The following is a 17,914-nucleotide window of genomic DNA, read 5'->3' as shown; positions in this document are numbered from 1 at the left end:
ATTGATTATTATAACAAAGTGATGTTTTACATTGTGCTTACTTTTCCTAGGAGTTGCATTTTTATTGATGGATGCTAAAGAATGCTTTATATCAGCTGAAGAAATATTTCTAGCCAAAATTGAGAAATTTATTAATATTCACCAAAAGAGTTTTTTGGTTCTGTCTGCTGCCCTCCATGGGCCTGAGGAATGGAAACTCATGTTCAGGATTCAGCAAAGGTATAGAAGAATAGTACTACAGACTTAAATCACATTGTTTTTACTTTAGTTCTTAATTCTTTTAAGCAGGTGAGTTATGTTTTGTCATAAGATAAACATTATAATGTTAACTTGTCATATTTCATAAAATGTGGGCCTAATGGCTATTTCAAGATTCAGGGTGACAAATTTCAGAGTTCATGCTGATTTCTTAGATTTTCCTTCGAGACCAAAGAGAATACTTTTTAGTCTATTACATTCTGGCTATAAAGCCTCATCATACCTCTGTGGAATAGGGCAGGGCGTGAATAAATAAATGAATATAAGGTTTCTCTCTCCTTTCCGCTTAACAGCTATCTGTATAAGTTATATGATCTATTTACAAATTATTTTTCAGATTCCTGGGTAGTAACTTACGGATACTTCCAGTACACAACACAGTAAATGCTATTAATCTTATGTGCACTATAGCTAAGGTGAGTCATCTAGAAAAATGACACATATGTTACATAGCACTCATGGATTTTAAGGTTCTTGACTTCAAAAGGCACACCCACTTGAGCAGGATTAACAAATACTCTGCCCCTTTTCCCCTCAGAGAAGTTGCTCTTTCAGCATGCAGCTCTTTGAAGCCTGAACTCAGCCCTCTCATCTTCTCAGTTTTACTTTCAGTAGCAAGAATGACTAATTTTAGCCCAAAAGAGCATTTGGCATATATACATTGTGTTGGCCCTACTGGTTTCTCAAATTTCCTTCAAGTTCTAAAATATAATTATTGATCAGGCTGTAGTCAAGAACTGTCAAAGTGCAAAACATACGATTTTATAGGATAATGTTCACAAGTTGCCCACCATCTTTTCATGGTCTTTTCATTTGTCTTCCCCTATGAAATGGGCCCTAGGCAGAGTTAGGTGTTTCTTACTCTTATACTTGGAACAGATCTCCATTAAAGCAATTCTTAAAGTTTTCTTTTGGCTTTTTGGAAATTCCTTAAAGACAAAGACCGGTATTTTTCTATTACTCAAGTAACTCATACATAGTATTTAGCACATAGAAGGTGATTTGATACTTATTGAGTATGTGAAAATTTATTTTTTATATGGTCCTGTAAAAATAACTTATTTCTATAAATAATGTTCCATGTTTATAACTTTTTACAGACTGCCTCCAAACCATACACAGATAGGATCTGCTATAGAATGATAACAACTGAGGCTTACATCATTGAGCAAAGTCCTGTTTGGAAAACACTTCAAAAGTTAAAACTAAGTAGTGATTCATTTAACCTAAATTAGTGTATCAATTGCTTAAGTTCTTTAGGAATAATGTTAAAATAATTAGACTTAATTATAATGTTCAAATATATTTACTTTAAAGATTTTTAAAATTTTAAAATAATAAAGTGTATATGATTAAAAATGATTTTATCTTCAGTTTTGTTGAGTAATCCCTTTAATAACGTTTAGAAAAAATTGGTACATACATATATTATAAAACTCAGATGCAGTTTCTTAGTGATACAAACTAAGTTGGATGGACAAATATTTACTACAAAATAAAAACACAGCATTTTCTAACTAGCCCCTTTAGAAAAGGAAAAGTCATACACTTTTTAGCTATTCCACAAGGGCTGCCAGTATTTCTAAAATTAATCTTTGCAGATGCTTTCATATTATAACTGCTGCTAGAGGGGTGGTGATGGGACTCTGCCCCCTAAGACTCTTCCTGAGGTAGGAAAAGAAAGGAAAATTGAGACAATCAGCCAACTGGCCTACTGAAAACCTCTGTATACTTTTACAGTGCTGTGATACCCTATTTGACACCAAGATTTCTAAAATATAGCATCTAACTGGAACGTAAAGTGTATCAATGTATTTATAAATCAGTATAGCTATATGAATGAAGGCAATACAACTTCATTTTATGAGATTATAATACAAAATTATTAGTTTGTATTGGATTTTCAACAGTAGGATCTAGAATATATATATGGGCATTATTTACCACGTAGATAATCTTTTTAAAACCAAAGAATACTACTGGTCCTTAATGTGTCATCACAGAAACCAATAAATGAGAAAAGCTACATTTATTTTTCTAAAAGTATTTTACAGAAAAGTTTTTATAAAGGTATTAAATAATCAAAATGGAAAACACAGTATTTTACTAGCTTTTATTTAGGAAATGGAAGTTTCACTTTATCCCAATATTTTCTTCAGTGGTAGACTTTGTTTTTATTTCAATGAGTTCTTCTACTCGAGCCAGAACACTTTCAATCAAATCAAATGTGAAAAGAGCTGAATGTAGGACCTGCAGTGCCAACGGAAATTAATGTTACATTAATGTTGCGTTAAAGCAAAAAAAGAAAGTCTTCAGCTGGATATAGCTTAGGAAAATTTCAGATCTACCTTAAGCTGCATTTCAGGAGGCATATTAGGGATCTCTTCTCCACCTACAGTTACAGAACAAAGATCTTTAGACTTCTGGACTTCTGTAAGAGAAGAAAAAAAAATCATGTATCACATTTAACCATTAAAAACAACTCTCAGATTTCAATAATCAATTTTTAAGCAACTTTCATTATTATACCCATTACACTAAAACAATATTTCTGGTAATGCCTATAAGAAATACCCCATAGCTATACAGAAAAGAGCAGATTATTATAGAATTGCTTAATGACTTTAAAAAATAATTCTGCATCTAAGACTCTTTTTCATAATTTGTACAGATTTACTTGAGAGTGAGGATGGACAGAGCCATACCCAAGTTAGTATAATAGCCAAACAGAAATACTTATAATACAGTTAGATTTTTAATCAGAATTTTTATTTTAACCTGGTTTTAAACCAGAATATGCTTCAAATTGGTTTAAATCTTTGTTAACTCAATTTCATTGTTAACTGGCTTACAGATCTGCTAAAAATCATTTTAATTACAAATAAAATAACTTTCATGGTTCCTTGTTTGTTACAAAATAAACAAGTATGACATTTAAAAGTTCTTTATTTTGAATATAACTGACAGTTCTAAAACTTAACTAATTTTTAGACCTAACCAAAAATGAAATTGCCTATTACCAACCTTGGCTATTTTCTTGGCTATTCTTAATTTCTGCTTCATAATGTGCTTTTGACATATTAAGTCCTGTATGGAGTGGCTTTAAGAAATTATTCTCAATCTTTGCAAGTTCTGTCCATAATCCGGTCTGTTCAGAAGAATTAATGAAAGAGTTATTAGGTTCAACATTTTTTGATTGCCTATTATTATTAAACACATGTTGAAAGTTGGAGAAATAAAAATAAAATCTGATCCTTGCCTTCCAATACAGTTTACTGTTTAATAATACATTCATTATTACATCTAGTTATTTTATGTGAATACCAATAAAAACAAAAATGTACTTTGGAAGGTCTACTCATTAATGCATCATTTGGACAGTTCCTGATTTTGAGATCTATAACTTACAAGCTTTACTCATGAGAAAATTATCTGAGAATCTATATGATGAAACATAAACCACCCCTACAATGACATTATATATTCCTTCAACTCATGACCTTTCAATTGATATCCTTGTCACAGACCTTGTTCTAGAGAATTCTCTCCTTCCCTATTGATGGAAACATTTCTTTTTTTTTTTTTTTTAATTTTTTTTTTAATTATTTATTTATGATAGTCACAGAGAGAGAGAGAGAGGCAGAGACACAGGCAAAGGGAGAAGCAGGCTCCATGCACCGGGAGCCCGATGTGGGATTCGATCCCGGGTCTCCAGGATCGCGCCCTGGGCCAAAGGCAGGCGCCGAACCGCTGCGCCACCCAGGGATCCCCGATGGAAACATTTCTAACACAAAGCTGTTATGAACTTCCTGGTGATCAATGTAGCAGAGGTTTTACCTGCTTTTGTCATCCATATTAGAAGTTTTTATTCCAAAAGCATTTCCTCCTATAGTACTTAAAGGAGGAGAGTCATAAAGTCTTAATTTTATTAGGAAGAAAGGGAAATGGGGGACACCTGGATGCCTCAGCGGTTGACCCTTTGGCTCAGAGTGTGATCCTAGTCCTGGGATCAAGTCCTACATTAGGCTCCTTGAGGAGCCTACTTCTCCCTATGTCTATGTCTCTGCCTCTCTCTCTGTCTCTCATGAATAAATAAATAAAATCTTAAAAAAAAAAAAGGAAGAAGGGGAAATGGGAGGGGAAGGGTTGAAGGTAGGGGAGAGAGAGATGAGACAGAGGAGGAAAGAGAAATTCATTAGTATTATTAAGTTTCCAGGTACTCCTTACAAAGGAAGATACTTTAGGTAAAAAAGGGAAACTTAGGAACCCATTCTTTTTTTTTTTTTTTTTTTTTTTTTTAGGAACCCATTCTTAACCAGAAGTGGACCACCTGAAAATCTATTTGTAATCAACTTTTGATTATTCAATTTTAAATTGAATTATTTATACAAACATCTTTTATTATTTATACAAAAATCTCATAAAATATATTTTATTCATAATTATACAGGGGTTCTCAAACTTCACTGTGCTAAAAATATAGATTTCTCTGCTTTATTTGGAGACTGAGTAGATTTAGGGAATTTGCATTTATAAGAGAACAAATACCCAGGTGATTTTGATTAGGAGCCTGTGATAAGGTACAACCATCTAAAATGGCCCCATCCAGGCAGCCCCAGTGGCCCAGTGGTTTAGCGCCACCTTCAGCCCGGGACATGATCCTGGGAACCTGGGATCAAGTCCCACGTTGGGCTCCCTGTGTGGAGCCTGCTTCTCCCTCTGCCTGTGTCTCTGCCTCTCTCTCTCTCTGTGTCTCTCATGAATAGATAAAATCTTTAAATAAATAAAAATAAAAATGGCCCCATCCAATGCCAAAGAGAAAACTGATTTTTTTTTTGATTTTTTAATTAAAAATTTTTAATTCAAATTTTAAATACTCAGATGTGGCTACTGTCTACTGTATTGGACAGTGCAAATCTAGGAGGTCTTTATTAAGAGCTCAGTTTTTTTTTTTTTTTAAGTTTTAAAAACTTATTTGAAAGAGTATGAGTGGGATGGGGGCAGAGCAGTGGGCAGAAGGAGAGAGAGAAGTACACTCCCTGCTCAGCAGGGAGCAGGATGCAGGGCTGGATCCCAGGACCCCGAGATCACATGAGCTGAAGGCAGATGTTTAACCGACCGAGCCACCCAGGCCTCCCTTGTTTTTGTTTTTAAAGATTTTATTTTAGAGAGAGAGCATGTGTGTGCTTGCAAGCAGAGAGGAGGGAGAGAGAATCTCAAAGAGATGCCATGCTGAGTGCAGAGCCCAACACGGGGTTTCTTTAATCTCAGGACCCTGAGATTATGACCTGAGCCAAAATAAAAAAACCAAGTTTTGGCTCAGGTTGGACACTTAACCAACTGAGTCACCCAGGCACTCCAAGGACTTAGTTGTTTTTAATGGCCATAACTTTTTTTTTTAATACACAGCCCATAATCCTAAAACTTATAAGGCAATAAAAACATGGCAAAATTAGGCTATAGAAAATCTGTTGTGCATTCTGTTCAGCATAATTCCACAAATTTTTCATATGGTGAACTGTGATAATTTGAGAAGCATGCAGGAGCGAAGAAGCTGTGTAAATCAGAATATTTTCTCTTATAATAAATAAGGTTACTAGATCTTTAAAAAAATTCAAAGAAAATCATTTTAATATTTCTTTTATCTTCAATGTCTAGAAAAAGTAACTTAAGAATAAAAAAAAAGTTTAATAAGGATACAAATGTGAAGTTTCCACAAATGCTTGCTTTTCATTTTTCTCAAGTAGATTTATGTAGTTAAAGTTTTTCAGTTCTAAAGCTTACCTATATAATTCAAAACACACTGTAGCCTATCTCAAAAAAGGAAGACTAGGCAGTTCTAAAACATAATAAAATTTACTGCAGAATAGACAAGGGTCTCTCAAAGGATACATAGTCAACCATGATAATGAAATAAAAGGAGGAAATGAGTAACACCTAGTTTTCCTTCTCCTTAGTTGCACATGATTCCTATTTATGATGTAATACTGTAGAACTTCTATAATTTCCATTATTAATATTGTAATAAGGATAAGGAATTTCTATCACCTAAAGTCATCTGTCTCTGCAAATAATACACAAGGCATATGTTTAAAAAAATGAAATCCCAAAATATGGATTATATGGAATTATATGTATTTACATATATATGTATTTGTATATATGTGTCAGATACTTAGTTTTTTCCTAAATGAAAAGTATTATCTGTACATATTACATAATTCAGTTTTTTAAAATTCCTAATACTGTGGCCTTTACAATCTCACATAGTTTCCCTTGACCCTGCTTTCATTCTTATTACAGTATCACCCTAGGACAAAAATGGGTAAGCAGGAAGATGGGAAAGTATGTAAGTAGATAGAAGGTGAGGGATAAAATTATTATAGGCTGCGTATTAGAATTACTGTAATTTGAAACATTTAAAGATACCTACCTACATACATACATAAAGATACCTACCAAAAAGAACACTAGGTATAAAAACTAAGTTGGTTTCAGTAGATATGGAGGTTCAAGAAAAGTTTTGTGAAGCTGAAGTGTGGGAGAAGGTGCCTGTAACTTAGTAACAGGATGAAGAGAAATAAAATAGGGTGAAGAGGGAGATGACTTATGAAAAGAATAAATCAACTGACAGCAACCCAAAAACAGCAAGAAAAGAAATGGATTATTATTCAATTATGAATCACTCTTTTATATTTGAATGATCCTATTCTTAATTTTCCTATATACCTTTCTAATTACTTCTCAGCTTTTCATCTGACTAGTTCACATCTCAGCACGCTTAACTGGTCAAAAATAGGTACTGGTATGGTGGCTTACGGAGTTGAACATCTGACTTGATTTTTGCTCAGGTCACAATCTCTGGATCCTGGGATCAAGCCCTATGGCAGGCTCCCTCCTCAACAGGGAGTCTGCTGGAGATATTCTTCTTTCTGTCTCCCCCTCTCCCCTTGCCCCTTCATGTGCACCCCCCCATGTGCCTGCTCATGTTCTCAAATTTTTTTTGTTTTGTTTTTTTATGAGAGACACACAGAGAGAGGCAGATACATAGAGGGAGAGGCAGGCTCCTCACAGGGAGCCCGATGCAGGACTAGCACACAGATTTACCTGTCACATATCTATATGACTTACTATAATTAATTGCACTTGAGAGAAATGCTTCTGATATGAACAAAAAGGCTCTTAAGATGCCTCAAAGATAATCAGGTTGCCACTTTGGACTGTTTTTTTTGTTTGTTTTGTTTTGTTTTGCTAATCTCAGTATAATAATTCTTATGGTAATTTGCTTGGTAATACTTTGGAATATATGATTCCCAAGAAATTTTTAAACCATTAAAAAAGAAAACAATTTTATAAACTGGTTATATCCTTTTCTTCACAATACAATTGTTTGAGCCAAAGAAAAGGGAGTCATCTGTGCATATAATAAAAGATATTGCACAATGCTAAACTGCTCTGTCTGCCCTCTAGGTAGAAGCCCATTTGCTGCCCCTCTAGCACACCGTGTTGCAACCTAATAAATTTATCACTTTTAATCAAGAAGATTCTTTTTCTCCTGTCAGGCAAATCAGATCATCTCTATGTATGGCCTTTCTTGATTACTAAAAAAATAAACTCACACCTTACTTTAAGCACACCTTTCTGAAACCTGAGGACCTTCACTGCTGCTGAATTTCACTTATTTTTTCTATTCTTACCAGAAGCTCCTCTAGGAGTCAGGATATACTTTGTGATTCAAAGGTTCCGGCTTTTGCCTAAGGTCATAGCTATCTACCACTTACTAGGTAAGTGCCCCTGTGCAAGTTAAAGATCCTTCCAATGCCTACATTATTTATGAAAAGTAAAAAATAAACTATAAAGTTGAAAAAGGACACAGGAAACTTCCTTCTGATGATAGCAATGTTTTATTTTTGATAAAATTTGGGTAACAGATCTATCCATTTATTGAAATTCAGAGATGTACACTTAAAAACCTATGCATTTCATTTATGTAAATTTTATCTCAGAAAAACTACAGATAAATTTAGCCATTTATTAAAATATATGCTACAATATTTATGGAAAACTATGCTGTTTGTAGTTTATTATGAGGTACATAAATAAGACACTGGTGTGAATAGAGGGTGGAGAGATGGATACAGGATAACAGTAGAGTAAAATGTTAATGGTAGCATCTTGGTGGTGGGTAAATCAGGGAGTGGTCCCTGTTAAATTATCTTCAGTTTTGCTATATGTTTAGAAAACTAAACAATAAGATGTTGGGGAAGAATAAGCACTCTGTACAGAGTAAACGCTAGTCAATAATTACAAATAACTATTTTTGGCTGAGGAGGATAAACAAGAGGTTAAATCACTGAATCTACTAAATTCAGTCAAGAGGGAGGGAAGCTGCTGTTCTTATATAAACTTTTCACTGCAAATCATGATTTACGTAAGTTTTCTTTTAAAAAGCTCTTTGGCATCCTTATGTCAAAGTCAGAGGCTCCTGAGTGACTCGGTCAGTTAAATGTTCCAACTTTTAATTTAATCAGAGTTCAGCTGAGGTTTGATCTCAGGGTTGTAAGCTCAAGTCCCATGAAAAGATACTTTCATTTCTTTTATTATTTTCTTAAACCAGATTAACAACACATGTGATTCAGGTGGTTACAGTTAATAGAGATAATACATTATGGGACAGCAATTATTCTGGGTAGCAATTCTACCCAGAATAGGTAGAAAGAAAGCAGATAAAAAGCAAATCTAATTTTACTGTATGACAAATCTCCCTCAAATAATTTTGTCTTTATTCAATAATTCTAATGATGAACTATTAAGAACAAAACAAAAAACTTCCTACACATTATCCAAAAATCCTGTTAGCAGATTTCAATTTTAGTGCTGAAAATGGTTCAATTAGTCAGATCTGGTGAGGGGATATCAAATTATCAGATGATTTTATTTTAGATAGCTTAATTTTAAATCATGACCTACAGGTAGAGGCAACTCAACGAGACATCCAAACATATGCACGCTCCAAAAGTTTAGTTAGGATCTGCAATGTACTTACCTGACGGGGCTTAGCAATGCTTATAGCCAAGATGGCAGAGGTTCGATAGGAAAAGGAAAGGGAAATTAGGTCTGAGGTGGTAAGGGCTCCTGGGAATTGACTTCAGGTTTCAGAATAATTGCTGGTACTTCTCCTAGCCTTTGTAGCTGGGTAAGATATTAAATATTGGCTTGTGCATTTTAAACATACTGTTTCTTATAAAAAAAAAAAACTCACTTACTCGATTGTCTTTTTCATTATCTTTGATAACCAAATATCTCAATAAATTTAATGAAGCCATTATCCTGTTAATTAAAAATAAATAATTTGTTACTTACAATATGGTTTTACATAATCAGCAATTTCAATGAATAAAATAAGTTAAAACCTAGGGTGTATTTTTACAATTATGTTTGCCATTAGAAACTATTCCCCCAACACATATTTTGGAATAGTAATTATCACTTTTGTTCACCAAGTTCACAATATACAATTGTGAAAATTACTATTCTTTTCCCCCGAAGGAGTCTTGTTATCGTTAGTATTTCAGAGTATCATCTCTTCCTGAATTTTCAGATTCCTTTTTTAAAAGCTTACAACCACTTCTCATTATCTACTCTAGTAGACTAAATATAAAATTACATGTTCTATATATAAAAAAATGATGTCCTAGAAAACAATAAAACCCAAACACATGCCTTTTATGTAAGTTATATCCATGAAATTCTTAGTTTTTAGTCACCAATGCTATAGTTGCAAATCTCTATAAGTTGTATATTGGAATGCAGGGCACATTATAGGTATACAATCATTCTGTTGGTCATACTTTTGGAAGGAGTTTTTAATTTTGTTTTTGCAAAGCATCTAATTACTTAAACATGGAAATCTTTATGAAATTTTATGAATTAACTATAGATCATAATGTAACAGGAAAATACATCTTATTTGTTTAGGTTTGCTAAAAGGGGGTTTTAACATTTTATTGTGAATTTCCTATGTGAACCTTAGTAATGGTCACCTCACCTATCTGAGTTTTGGAGTAAATCAGTTTCAGCACCCTCTGGGAGAAAGAGCACCAAATCTAGAAGTGAAATCAGCTGTGGGCCTGTAAACCATTTGTTATGTGTTCTCTGAAAAGCAAAAAAAAAAAAAAAAAATTGGGAAAGGTTTTAAATAATAGCTGATAAATTCATGTGTTATTTCTAACACCTTCATGCTACAAAAATAAACATTACACATTTAAAGTATTTTTTAAACTTTCATTTCCATTCTTTTACACTCTTTCTAGACACTGGGAACAAAATGCCAGATTGAAAACACTGATGCGTTGTTTTCAGTATGGAATTACTGACTATTCATAAACAAAGTAGACTTAAGTTTCCATTAATATTTCAGAAATATAGAGCAAAATACAGTCACATCCTCAGCTCAAAGAATTAATACAATTTAAATGTATAGTTAACAGAATTTCAAAATTAAGGTTTTTAAAAAACAGAAATAGTAGAAAAATATGCCGTAATACTAGATATAGAAAAGGTCCACAGGGCAAAATTCACCTTAATGTATTTTACAAATGAATAAATATATCCTCCAAATTAAAAAAGATAATCAACACCTTAGCTATGCTCTTACCTTTAATGACACATCAATTTGATTTTTGATATTCTGAATAATGAAAGCCTCCACACCTGAATGATTACTTGTATTCAATAAGCACCTTGAAAGCAAAATTACAATATATTTGAACTTATCCTGGGCTGCATTATTCCTAAATGATGATGAAAATCTTACAAATTCATATGGGCCATATGTTACTTCTAGAAACACAAAAATCAGTAAGGACATTTAGCAAAGTGATCAACCAACTGCGAAGTCACTTGTGGTTATTGCTCTAACTGGCAAATTCTATTTTAACTGGATCTTTCCAACATGAAATTTCTATTAAATCAAATGTGAATCTTTTGTGCATATAGTTGCAATGACTTGACATGGCAAATCACAGTCTAAAAACTCCCAAAATTACTCCTTATGAAACTAGACTAGTTTTGTTAGATTAACTTAATTGCAAAGGAAGGGAACTCAGTATGACTGCCTTGAGAAAAAAGGGGATTTCTTGGTAGGGATATAGATAGCTCATCAAATTAAAATTTCATAAAACCTAGTCTAAGTCTTATCAATAGAAGTGAAGATGGAATCAAGGGTGCTAGTATAGGCCAATCCCCAAAAAGGACTTCTTGGCACTCTGACGTTGCCCAAATCTATTTTTTTGACTCATTTTTATTTACTACCAGGTATGTCAACAAACTAAGGTTTGCAGGCCAAATCTAGCCTGGTGTCTGTTTTGTTTTTACTGGAATGCATCCACCCCTACCCCCACTACAAAGACAAAGTTGAACAGTTGTAAGAGGTGCTGTGATGCACAAAGACTATTTAATGTTCGGCCCTTTACACAAAAATCGGCCTCTTTTTAACTCTGAAAGGTGCTAGAATCCTTTCTCTCAAATAGCACTATTAATAATCTCTACCATTAACTTAGTGAATAGCCTATCAAAGTTATAACTCCAGTTAATTTCAAAGTGAATAATAAGATTACTGACATGTAAATTTTTAGCAGGAGCCTTATCAACCTGTTATTTAAAATCTCTCTCTACTCTTTTTAAATTCTAGAATATTTCAATTATTTGAACTGAAATACTATTATGTATATAATAATACGTATCCATAATATTTGAGTAACCTTTCTCTACCTATAGGGATAAGAGAATTTATTATAATATGGCTTCCAAGAAGAGTTGACAATGTAAAACATAAATACTATAAACATTTGGAATAATTAAGTGGCATTAATTTGGTTTTTAATCAACTATATACTTGACAATTAACCATTCTTGATACATACCTAAATAATGTGTATTTGCCTTGTGAATCCAACTTGTTAATATACAGCTGAAGCATAGCTAAACTTTTTTTCCTCTACAACAAAACAAATAATATTGTTACATAAAGTGAATTAAGATTATAGTTGACTATTGAACACCAGAAGTTTGAAATGTGCAGGTCATATATGAGTGGATTTTTTTTCGATAAATACAATATAGTAAATGTTTTTTCCTTATGAATTTTTTAAAGATTTTAATAACATTTCCTTTTCTCTAGCTTACTTTATTATATGCATACAATATATAATACATATAATACAAACTATATGTTAACTCTTTTGTTATTGGTAAGGTTTCTGGTCAATATGAGGCTATTAGTAGTTAAGTCTTTAGGGAGTCAAAAGTTATACATGGCTTTCTGTGCAGGAGGTTAGCACCCCTAATCCTTGTGTTCTTAAAGAGTCAATTATAAATTATTAATTAAAATTTCTCACTGCAATTCATTATTATGTAGTCTCAAAACATTTACATACCAATGTCTCAATGGGGCAAAGTGTCATTACTTTGACTAAGCCCTGGAAATTAAAAAATAAAATTCAGATGTTAATAGATTACACTGACAACAGCCAACTATACTATCAATGATGGATGGATACTAAAATTTCAGAGAAGTGAAGGTAGGAGATTTAAATATGAAGTAAATTTTCCCCTGAGTCTTTAAAATTTTAAAGATTTTATTTATTTCAGAGAGAGAGAGAGAAAACATGAGCTGGGGGAAGGGGCAGAGGAAGAGAGAGAGACACAGACTCCCCACTGAGCAGGGAGCCAGATGCAGGGCTAGATCCCAGGAGTCTGAGAACATGACCTGAGCTGAAGGCAGATGCTTAACCAAGCCACCCAGGTGCCCCTCCCTCAGCCTTTCATTCCACTATTATATCTAAGGAAGCTAAATGCAATCCATTTTGTAAGTAAAACTGAATAGGGTGATACAATGCATAAATTTAGAAGTCAATTGTAATTTATAATTCTGTCTACAGTGGCAAAAAATGAAATCAGACGCACAAAAATATAATCCATTTGTTAAAAGTAATCAGTGTTAACATAATAATAGCCATGTTTTTCTCTTTAAATAATGGAAAAACATGTTTCTATATCAACATCTAAAGACCTACTTGCCAAAAAATAAATAAATAAATAAATAACGACCTACTTGCCTATGATAACTAACAATAGTACAAAGTAAAATAAATCACAGGAGGGAAAAACAAAATGTTTTTCTAGTAATGAGTCCAGGCACGCCTTAATGGAGTCCTTAGGACTTGAATTATGAGAAAAGTAAAGCTTCATTTCCAAGGTCCCTACAGAAACAGTGTCAAAGAAGAAAATTATGTTTTCTCACTAGGTGTTATACTATCAACTATGGTAAGCCATTAGCCACATATAGCTATTTAACTTTAAATTAATTTAAATTGAATTAAATTTAAAATTCAGTTCCTTAATCAACTCTAGCCACATTTCAAGTATTCAGTGTGGCTAGTGGCTTTCATACTGTGTCAGAGCTAGAACACTATCACCATCATAGCAAGTTTTACTGGACACATGGCACTAGAGCTTTCAAAGGATATGGAGAAGGAAGTAGAAAAGGAATCTGAAAAGACCTACTTAAGTTCAGAATAGGAAAGATGCTATTTCAAGATTAGAACACACACTTTACTTACCTGAGGTACAGTAAGAAAGCTCTTGATTTCTAAGTACTGGTGAAGTAGACTGTTGTCTTCTATTCTCAATAAACCATTCTCCAATAGATCCTACAGATTAAAATATATGCAGAGACACATATAGCAAAATCAACAGCTATATTTTTGACAATGATTGTGTGTAAATTACAATGGTTGCAAATAAATCTTACCACTCCTTTGGAGAAAACAGACTCTTCTGTTCTGGAAGAGAATATTAAAATTTATCAACATGATTTTCTAAACTGCTTTAGAATGATTCTTCGTTTTAGGAAAAATAAAGCAAAAATTGAAATTTAAAGACTTTAAAGTATGCATTAAGGAAAAATTTTGTTGAAGAACTTAGTCAAAATTCTTTTTTTTTTTTTTTTTTTTAGTCAAAATTCTTAATCCATGTTTGATCTGTCTTTTGAGTTGGCTACTGACATCCAAATCTGACCAAAATCTGCCCTCCCAGGGCTTATTTCCTAGTAACAAATCAATAGATCTTCCATAGCAATTGATAAGAAATCAATTATACATGATACTATGTATTCTACTTGATTACATCTATAAAATCTTTCCAATTATTTTTATACAAGAATTAAATGCTTTCCATTTGTGGTAATATTTTTTTAAGGTGTATAATCTTTTTTAAATATTTAAGCCTTGTGGCAAAAAAAATTATCTAAGGCCTAAGTTCTTATTCTAACCATGCAAGGAGTTAAAAGTGTTGTTTTTGTTTAATGACTAAATAGTTTGGAAATCTTAAGAATATAGAACTTAAGATTCAAATCAATACATATTCTCACTGAATATAACAGAGACTAAAAAGAATGTAAAATCATTAAGACATACATAATACAGTAAATTTACAGAGTTAATAACTACTTGTGCCAGGAGACCCTTGGAAATTCCTGCCTTGTAGGCCGAGGCTTTGGACATTTGCCATGTTACAAATCTTCCTTCACCTGGGAAGAGATGGGATTGATAAACTGTCACTAATGTTCCTATAGGATATACTACTGAAAGGTCCTCATTGATCGCAAGAGATAATTTAAACATGTTATAAGAAAACACAAAGCGTATAGAGTTTTGCAAAATTTTTAAATGTCTCAAAAAATCATACATATTTGTTACTTTGCAATTTTTTAAAAGAAAAAGACTAAAAAAAAATAAAAAAAAAATAAAAGAAAAAGACTTGCATTCTTAATACCTCAAGTAAGAAAAGTTTCTGCATATAATCACTGTCAATAATCTAATAATCTCAGTTACAAAAAGGTGGAGTCAAGACACCTCCTTCCCTTTGATTCAGTCAGATTGTGTCCATGAATAAAAACATGGATGAATTTCTTTTACAGACCACCTCTTCTTAGATCAAGGAGGCTACAGTGGGACAGAGGTGTTTTAACTTACCAACTTTTGAAATAAGAGAAGCAGCCTCAGAAGCAGATGACTGGAAATTCCCTTTTAAGACAATATTTTAATATTTAAAGATAATTTTTGTTGTGAAACCTCTGACTCATTTTTGTGTCATATTTGCATCACTGTCTTATAAAATAACTGAGTAATTAATTAGGGTCTGGCAAAGAGAAGGTAGTCTCCCCCATCTTAACAAGAACTACTTTAATACCACTATTTAATTCTGAGATGCCATCTAAATGATCTTACCTTTGCAAAAAGACTTCAATATGTGCCATGTTAAATTGCAAAAGGTACGATGGGCTAAAATAGACAACATATATATATATATATATTTATATGTATATATCACATGTATATTTTTAGAAATTTTGTATACATAAATACTATTATGGGTTGAATTGTGCCCTCCTCAAAAAAGAAATGTTGGAATCCTAACCTCTGGAACCTCAGCATATGACTGTATTTGGAGATAGGGCTGCCTTTTTTTTTTTTAAACTGGGATGGGCAGGGGCAGAATAGGAACCTCCCTACCCTGGAGATAAAACTGAGGTCCTTAGTGTGAGCCCTAATCTGGTACAAATGGTATCCTTATAATAAAGGGAAGTGTGGACAGACATACACAGAGAGAACGCTATATGAACATGAAGGTAGACTGGAGTGCTAGATCCACAAGCCAAGGAATGTCAAGGATTGCCAGCAAACCACCAGCAGACGGGACAGGCAAGGAATAGATTCTCCCTCAGAGCCCTATGAAGGAATCAATCCTGCCCACACCTTAACCTTGGACTTCTATCCTCCAGGACTATGAGATAATGTGTTTCTTTTAAGACTATCTCATTTGTGGCATTTTATTATGGCAGACTTAGCAAACCAATATATGTACCTAAGTCATTTTGGTGGTAGTGTGAGTAAGAGTACAGGCTCTGGCGTCAGACAGAACTGTGTGAATCCACCTATCCCACTAGTTAGTTGTATGATATTGACTGGATCCTAATTTGTCTAAGCCTGTTATTTTCATCTGAAAAATGAGAATGCTCTATTTCATAGTATCGTAAAGATTAGATAATGCATGCAAAGTTGTCTGCATATTATTTAATACATGGTGAACATGTAAGTGGAATACTGCCATTATTGCAGTATTTACATAGAAATATATCCCCAGGTATATTCATACATAAATATATAAATGTACACCAAGAAATATGCCTATGGCCTGAAAGACAAACACATAATCCTTATTATTATGGGTATGAAAATCTAAAAGGTATATTATAAAATTATATATTTAAAAAATAATTTGGATAAACTTTATGAGAAAAGAAGGACAAGGTCAAGATAATTACAACAGGACGAGTCAACCTAATTTGGATGATGAAGGAAGGCTTTCCTCATAAAGTGACATTTAAAATTAGAGATGGTCTAAGCATATAAAAAGGCCCTAGAGCAGAAAGGTTCATAACACATTTAAATAAAAAACCGTAAAAAGGTCTGTGTTATTAGAGCATAGTAAACAAGAGAAAAGGTGGTAAAAGGGGAATCAGAACCATCAAGCAGGGTCCAAATTATGCATAAGTTTGTCTCATGTGAAGATTTTTAGACTTTAGAGCAGTAGATAACCACTGAAGGGTTTTCATTAGGGACTGCTCTTAAAGTAGTGTTTTGAAAAAAGTTGGATTAAAAGGGATTGAGGTTGGATATATAAATACTCAGGATTACAAGAGTAATACAGTTAAAAGATGATGGCAATTTAGACCATCCCATGGGTAACTGACTGACCAGTTCTCTCATAGTCCAGGGTGATCCTAATAGCTTCAAAACCAAGCCATTTCACACTTTCTGATCTTGTCCCCCTCATGTCTGTTTCACACCCCCTTCCCCTGCCAACACCTTTTTGATATTTGAGTACTACTGGCTTTAACAGATAATATTGCCTATAATATTATTAATAAAAATAGCTTTTGTTTATACTTCATTTAAAATCCATTAGTACATTAATAAACATACACTGGAAATTGAGTTTGATACTCCTTTTAGAATTACATCAATAAGCCAAATATTAATGCCTACCTTAAGACCATTGGAAGCTGATCAATACTGATGCCCTGTACAAATACTAGATAGGCCAGAGAAGCCATAGAGTCTGCTAACTGTTTGTCTTCTTCTTCCTCAAATTCAAGATAGTCCCAAGTCCTCTTTTTCCTTCCATGATTAAAAATTATTTTGGGGAAAGGATGCCCAATTGCTGATAGAAAGCCCTGTGAAATGAATAAAAAAGTGATACCAAGCAGGCTCTAGTATGCTTTTCCCACCCTCCCTGCCATATTCACATCCTGTATAATCCCTTTCCCTTGAGTGTTGGTGGGACCTGCTGGACTTGCTTCTAACCAGCAGAATATGGCAGGATGTCACCCCATAATGAGATTATGTTATGACAAAAGTGAGAGGACTTTTGCAGATATATTTAGGGTTCCAAATCAGTTAATTTGGGGTTATCCAGAATGAGGACTAGCTTTGGTGGACCTGACTTAAGCAGGTAGAAGGCTTTTTAAAAGGGGCCAGGCCCTACTTGAGAGTCAGTAAATCACCTCTGCAAGCATTAAAGAACTAAGCTG

The 17,914-nt window shown here is 33.4% G+C and overlaps 1 protein-coding gene across 2 annotated transcripts in view; it reads right to left on the bottom strand.

Moving 5' to 3' along the window:
• Window positions 1–2,356: 2,356 nt before the first annotated feature.
• Window positions 2,357–17,914, bottom strand: part of GLMN (glomulin, FKBP associated protein) — a 33,286-nt gene continuing 17,728 nt past the window's right edge. For both annotated transcript variants that reach the window (XM_041748673.1, XM_041748674.1), the window contains exons 8-19: window positions 17,370–17,557; window positions 15,549–15,602; window positions 14,072–14,102; window positions 13,881–13,970; window positions 12,696–12,737; window positions 12,183–12,256; window positions 10,916–11,000; window positions 10,307–10,413; window positions 9,525–9,588; window positions 3,283–3,406; window positions 2,607–2,689; window positions 2,357–2,508 (exon numbers count right to left, since the gene is read on the bottom strand). In XM_041748673.1, the coding sequence (XP_041604607.1) occupies window positions 2,392–2,508; window positions 2,607–2,689; window positions 3,283–3,406; window positions 9,525–9,588; window positions 10,307–10,413; window positions 10,916–11,000; window positions 12,183–12,256; window positions 12,696–12,737; window positions 13,881–13,970; window positions 14,072–14,102; window positions 15,549–15,602; window positions 17,370–17,557 (1,059 nt within the window). In that variant the 3' untranslated portion in view covers window positions 2,357–2,391. The remainder of the gene's footprint in view (window positions 2,509–2,606; window positions 2,690–3,282; window positions 3,407–9,524; window positions 9,589–10,306; window positions 10,414–10,915; window positions 11,001–12,182; window positions 12,257–12,695; window positions 12,738–13,880; window positions 13,971–14,071; window positions 14,103–15,548; window positions 15,603–17,369; window positions 17,558–17,914) is intronic.

This window comes from Vulpes lagopus, chromosome 3, assembly GCF_018345385.1.
Source record: "Vulpes lagopus strain Blue_001 chromosome 3, ASM1834538v1, whole genome shotgun sequence".
In the NCBI taxonomy this organism is placed as follows: domain Eukaryota; kingdom Metazoa; phylum Chordata; class Mammalia; order Carnivora; family Canidae; genus Vulpes; species Vulpes lagopus.
The sequence above is the reverse complement of the archived record's forward strand: the minus strand, read 5'-3'. Positions and strand labels throughout refer to the sequence as shown.